We start from the raw sequence: 6,883 nt of genomic DNA on the forward strand, positions 1-6,883 counted from the left end.
GTCAGTCAGTGAGGACTGGACCTGGGTTCTACTGGACCTGCAGCTCACAGGTTTGAGGCCTGACGTGTCGTTGGCTCTGATGCTCCTCATGCTCCAACCAGACTAAGGTCAGTGACGCCGCTGCAGTTTGCTGTGATGCAGATGCAGTGAGGGCGACTGTGAGTCTGCTGGACACTGAGCACCGTTCATGGATTCCAGGCTCAGACTCAGTGAAGCAGCTTGAAGCCGTGTTTCTGACCTCAGTGACTGTGTGTGTTCACGCCCGCCTCTCTTAGATCACACACATCTATCTGATGCAGATAAACACACGCTGCTGTCACTCACACATCATAAGGCAGCAGCTGCACACGGCATCAGCGGTCGTCCTGCGTCGCTCCAAGGTAACGTTCCTGCTTCACATCTGTGTGTTCCAGCTCCTGGTTCATCAGGGCCCTGACGGAACCATCAGCAGACGTTTCTGTCTGACTGGGTTTGGTTCTGCAGCAGGTGTCGGTCCGTCAGCAGCTCCGCGTTGGCTCTGAGCCGCTGATGCGGTTCCAGCTTCAGTCGCTAGCGTTGACTGTGACCTTGAAGGTTCCAGGGGTCGGTTCCCTGGTCCAGAGTCATGTTTAATGCGGTTCTGGACTTATTGCAGCTCCGTTTGCTTTCAGGTCCACGTCTTATGTTTCCTGGTAATAAGTGTGTGTTTGAACCTGTTCAGTGGTTTTAGCCAAAGTGTCGTTCATTAGTTGTAGTTCAGTCGAGGAGGAGTCTGGTCTCGTTTCTTCGTCTCTCAGTGGAGCAGAAACCTCTGAGTTACTAGAACTGTGTGTGAGACGTTGGATCATGTTCAGGATTCACTTACTGGACAAATGAACAGTTCAACCAGAACTGTACTGACACTTTATTCAACTCTGTTTTTTTCCAGTTTCTCAGTGAAGAATAAATCAGAGCAACATTAACGGCACATTGATGGACACTGATGACAACATCCATGATAATATAAAAACAGTTTCATCATGGCTGATCGTCGCCATCTGCTTCTTCCTGACACCTGTTGCCATCGCTGCTGTTTCCTCTCTGGTTCGTTTTTTACATCATTTACTTCCTTATGTTGACAGTTGGTCAGTTCAATGTTAAAGACCCTTAAAGGAGACTGATGATACTTTTAACTCTAAAGAGTATTGGACTTCAATGTCTTAGTAAGGTCGCTGTTACTTTTCATCCCATTAAACCCTTTAGATCGTCCACACTGCCCCTATCAGTATGTGGTTCTCACTCCCCATCAGCAAACGCTGTGTTTTCTGGGCGTGTCGCAAGCGAAGCTGCTCACCACACGTCTGTGGGGAAGCGCATAACTTTTTTGTTGTTTTTAACCTTTTTTTTAATTGGCTTCATGGATTCGAGCCACCGCAAGGTTAGGATACAATAGATGGCAGTAGTGCGACATTGAGAACGCAATCCACCGCAATCCTCCACAGAAGAAGACCCACTACAGGACTGCACGACATTAGCCAGCTGGTTCGTAGCGTAGTGGAACCATACGTCTACGATCCCGAATCTGACCCTGAAGCTGAAGAGGAGGCTGTTGAAGTCGCCACATTTCGGCTGATGCAAGATGTGTCTCATTGGTAATGTCGCATTTACTTCAATTTAATTGATTTATGTAATTTGCAAAGTGACTAGCGGTTGCTAATGCGTATGCTAAATGACTTGAATATTTACAACATGACTTACCTGGAAAACTCTTGCTAATAGGTAACACTACTTTAGCTTACATTATACAAATAAATAAGTTTGAGAGCATAGCTGAAATAATATAAATACATTTTACATTTATACATTTCACTGTTTTTGTCTTACTTGTGCTGCTGCTCTGACATAATTTTATTTATAAAATGTGCATTCATATTTAGAGCAATCACTGCATGACCTTCCTGGGAACAAAAAGCATTGGTTCAAATTATATATTGACCTGACGTATTTTTACTGCTTTTAATTATGTTTTTGTCATTCTTTATAAACCTGACAGTAATATGTCTCTGTATCTGAAGTTGTTACAGGTCTAGTCTACTACATCTAGTCTACAGAGGCTAGTGAGCTGGTGCTGGGGATTCCTGGGTTGAAGAATCTGAGTTGCCATCTCTTCATGCTTGGGTTGTAGATGAAGGCAGAGTTTCCTGATGGATAAAACACTAAAACACTCATTGTATGATGGATGTAGACCACCTGTGGAATAACTCCTTTACCACTTGAGTAAAAATGTGTTTTTTGTGAGTGCAATACTCAGTAAGATTTTTTTTAAATTTATATATAATTTATATGCTTTTTTATTTATGGGTGGTTCACCTTTAAAGCTTACCATATTAGAAAGAGAAAAACATGTAATTTCAATACTATGATTTCCTGAATAAAAGTGTTTTCCCTTCAGAAACCGAGTTCAGTAAAATACGTAATAGTTAAAGCCAACTTTACTGTCAACCAAAAAACTGCACCACTACTCCAAAGCTAGAACAAACTGTTACCTTCACACTCCAATGTGCAATGTATAGGTTACTGAGTTAATTAAGAAGTCTGGGGGTTTGAGGACAGAAGCCTTTGCAGGCCCTTGCATATTAAATGCTTGAAGGAAGTAGGGTAAACAGACCATGTCCTGGGTAGGGGGTACACTTATTACCCCCTATGTTATGTTGGAGATTTTGTTTCTGGTATAGGTACAGTATACAGGTATAGTTATAAACAGATGACCACGGAGATGTGGTGATCCTTGTTCTCATCACTATTTGGAAGACTGAGCGGAAGCAGTCCTCTACCAGATGGAAGCTGTGGCTGTCTTCACCATCACTTCATCAAAACAAAAAGGTACTGCAATCAGAATTGTAGATTACTAAAATGTTCATTATTATGTAGGTCAAGACCTTCTCTAATGTAAGAATACACAATACAAGACAAAACATTAAACCAAACAAGAGGACAGGCCTGTCTGTGCTAAAACAACAGATATATGGTTGTTACAAATCAAATGTAAAATCTAAACAGTATATACCAATTAAAATTAAAATCTTCTATAGCCTATCTTACTGTTAGTACATACAAACTTACATACCTTCACTCCTGAGCTGGGCAGCAGATGCCTGTGTACCAACAGTCTGCAGTGATTTCTCAGTTTGACAGCTTCCTTGCATGTGGGTAACTGGGATGTGTCCCCCTACAGTATAGAAAAGACAATGTTAAATTTACTGTAAACTGTATTGGTCCTACAAATATAATGGCTATGGTACAAGCTATAGGTAACTGACCAGATAAGCAGCAGTTATTGTAGATTGTTAAGCTGCAATAGACATAGACTGCTGGGGGACTTAATTTATACACTGAGCTCCTCTGTTTCCTTCTGCCTCCTCTGTCCCATAACCTCCCATCATTATCCCATGTTTAACTAACCTTGTCTTTTTCTGTCCAGTAGTTGTGCTTCTCTCCCCCCCCCCCCCCACCCCCACTCTTTCTCCCTCTCTGTCCTCACCTACAGGTATCATTGGACTCAAAGTTTGGTGTCTGTGATGGGCAGCTGCGGATCCAACCAATCCTGCCTGCATCCAGTCCCTGGTCCTACCATCCTGCCTGTGCTCTGTTGTTGCTTGTTGTTGCTTGTTGCTGTTGCTGTGCTTTTCTATCTCTCTATCCTCTCACCCCAACCGGTCGAGGCAGATGGCCGCCCACATCCAGTCTGGTTCTGCTGGAGGTTTCTTCCTCGTTAGAGAGGGAGTTTTTCCTCTCCACTGTTGCTGTCAAATTAAATGCTTGCTGTATGTGGGATTTGTTGGGTTTAGTTGTGTGAGGTTTTAAACCTTACTTTGTAAAGTGCCTTGAAATAACTTTGTTGTGATTTGGCGCTATATAAATAAAATTGAATTGAATTGAATTGAATAGATGTGACTAATTAGCAACTAAGCTTTAAACACAACACAGTAATCATTCCAACTAATCATGTTAAAATTTAATAGAACAATGACATAACCCCAAATCACAAGTTGATTTAGGCTGTGACACAGGACGGGCTAATAAACATAACCGCGTTCATCTGCAGTTTCTTATTGTAGCAATCGACCAGCTGTAGCTCTAAAGTGCAAAGGCCTAATGGCATGCATAGGTGTAACCACAGGTGTACAGGTGTATGCGATTACAGAAAAGGCCAAAAGCTGGACCCACTGCTCCCTGCCTGTAGCCGCTCAATGCCGATAGTCATTAGCTTTTCTCCACACAGGTGTGTGGCTGCAGGAGCCCACATGAGCACATTTGAAGGGGACAAAGGCTCGGTTGACTGGCTGTAGCCGTTAGCATAGCTAGCTACTATGTGCCTCACACATGGGTTACTACATTTTAAACAGACAAACTAACATTTTAAAACATTATAATTATCAAGCATGGAAAAGATTCTTCTTTTCCAACAGGAGCCGCGAAACAAATCCAGCATTGTACGCACCCTTGTTTGAAATGCACGTACGTATAAATGCTGAGGCAGTGTTTCTGGCACCGGTCCGTTAAAAATAAAAGTAACCCACAAAGTCCTCACTTGGGGGGGGGGGGGTTATGGTGGAATTCCAGTTTTGGTTTGGGATCATTGTGGTGGTGGTGGTTCAGGATTTGCAGGGAGGACTTCCTGCTTCCATGACGACAACGGGGACCCGGCTTCAGAGTACGACGAGGTCTGTTTCCATTGGATGAGAAAATGTACATTTTCAAAATGTGAAAAAAGGAGGAAATGCTTTTCTACCGTGCTCAGTGTGTGTATATGTGACCCAAAGAGTCATAGGAACGCTCCAAAATGTCTAACAGTGGATTTTGCATGACCCCTTTAATTCCAGTAAGTGGTGTCACTGAGCTGGTGCTGTTGTTTTCATCCTGAACAAGTTAGAACTGACTGATAATAAAACGAAGTTATGTCTGAAATAAAAGTCCAGTTAATGCAACATAAACAACATTAAATCTGCAGGTGAAGAAAGACAACGTTGCTCCGATCTTCGTCATCAACCTCCTGGTTTCTGACGTCATTCAGCTCTGTGGCATGATCATTTTGCGGACAGGACAAGGAACTGTCTTTATTACTGGGGATTGCATGTACACCTTCGGTCTTTCAGCCAGTGTGGGCTTCATGCTGTGCATCGCTCTGGAAAGGTAACTTCCTGTAGAACGTGTGTCCATCATTTCATCATGGATGATGGTGGTGACCATCGTCTGCTGTCTCTGTGTTCCAGGTATCTGGTCATCGTCTGGCCGCTGTGGTACCGAACCAGACAACAAGTCAAGATGTTGCTGCTGCTCTGTGCTGCGGTCTGGACTCTGGCTTTGGTTCTTGTCTTCGTTTTTTATTGGAATGTATATGTTTGGGCTGGTTTGTACCATACCATCTTTGGCGTCCTCCTCCTCCTCCCGTTCCCTCTGCTCGTGTTCTTCCTGGTTGGGACCCTTAGAGCCTTGTCTGCCTCCATCAGTGTTCGTGCTGAGGAAAAGCGGAGAATCGTTGGACTTCTGGTTCTGGTGCTGCTGATTTACACACTGCTGTTCCTGCCTCGCATCATTTTGTTCTTGGTAGATCCTCATGATTATAAGCTGAATGTTCTTGCTATACTTTTCAATAACCTCAATCCCATTGCTGACTTGTTCATGTACATCTTCCTCAGAAAGGGGGCTGTGAACCACGTTTGTTTCTGTCTCTGTTGTTGCAAAAAGAACAGAACCAGTCATCAGTCGTCCAGTGGTTTGAATGATTGTGACACAGTCACAAGTTTGTAGTCAGACAATGAAACACTGGGAAATATTCTTGGCTTGTAGTTTTCATCTTTTGTTAAATATTTAGTTTTGATGAGTCTAGAGCTAAACTACATCAAGCAATAAACAGGCGTCAGTGTCACAGAGTTGAGAAACATCACATAAAATATTAAATAATAGCTTAAAATAAATACATTGTGTGTGGAAACATTTTGTTTGTTTGCTGGAATTTGAGTGTTTTACTGTAGCTAAAATAAAGGAACATTTGTCATTTCTTAATTGATTCCAAATTAAAACTGAACAGTTTGATTCGTGCTCTGTCTCTGATTTAATCTGTGTCCAAAGTAGATCATCATCGGAAAATGTCTTTCAGTGAGTGAAGCCCATGATTTAGATGAACATGGTTTAAACGGTCGTAAGATGCTGGATGTTAAATGTCAACCTGTGTCGTTGATGTGGAGAAGCTTAAACATGTGCGCATGTTCTTCCAGATGTGATTTTAGGTTGATGTTATTAATGATGATGACGATGGCCCTGGTGTTTATTATTTGTTTTTTTTCTATCTTCTGGGTTTTGGAACTCTACAGTCTGAGTCTTTGCTGGTGTACGATCGTCAGTTTCTTTTGATCTTTGACACAATGTTAAGGATCTATGCATGACACCTGTGTCAGGTTTTAGTTTCGTTTTCAGTTTTATTTTGAAAGGACTTAGGTTGTCATACATGTTTTCGTTCTAGTTCCTGTTTTACTTTTGTGGACTTTCTGTTTTCACCCAGAGCACACGTTTTGTTATCTCCGGTTCATTAAGCACACCTGCCAGTTGTTAGCAATCAAACCCAGTATTTAAGATCCACCTCCTCCGGCACTCAGTTGCCAGATTGTCGAGTTTCATACCACTTTCCAGCATACCAGTATAGCTTACCCTGTTCAACGATCACGTTTGTCTCTGACCGCCAATCCCTGCCTGTCCCCTGACTGTACCTACGCCTGGATCTCTTGGTAACATTCTGATTGTCTGACCACGCTTTCGTCTACTCCCTGTCTGTACCTCTGCCGAGCTTACTCGTTGCCGAAACCTTGCCTGCTTCTTTTGTGTCTTTAACCTGAGATTTATCGTGTATGACCTGATTGCCCTGACT

The 6,883-nt window shown here is 42.7% G+C and overlaps 1 protein-coding gene across 1 annotated transcript; it reads left to right on the forward strand.

Annotated features, from left to right (window-relative positions):
- The first annotated feature begins 266 nt into the window (after nt 1-266).
- On the forward strand, nt 267-6,883 carry LOC129603541 (ovarian cancer G-protein coupled receptor 1-like). Its single transcript, XM_055505289.1, has 4 exons — nt 267-380; nt 908-1,062; nt 4,970-5,151; nt 5,232-6,883. The coding sequence occupies exons 2-4, from the start codon at nt 952-954 to the stop codon at nt 5,767-5,769; spliced, it is 831 nt and encodes a 276-aa protein (XP_055361264.1). The 5' UTR covers nt 267-380; nt 908-951; the 3' UTR covers nt 5,770-6,883.

Source organism: Betta splendens, chromosome 21, assembly GCF_900634795.4.
Source record: "Betta splendens chromosome 21, fBetSpl5.4, whole genome shotgun sequence".
Lineage (NCBI taxonomy): Eukaryota > Metazoa > Chordata > Actinopteri > Anabantiformes > Osphronemidae > Betta > Betta splendens.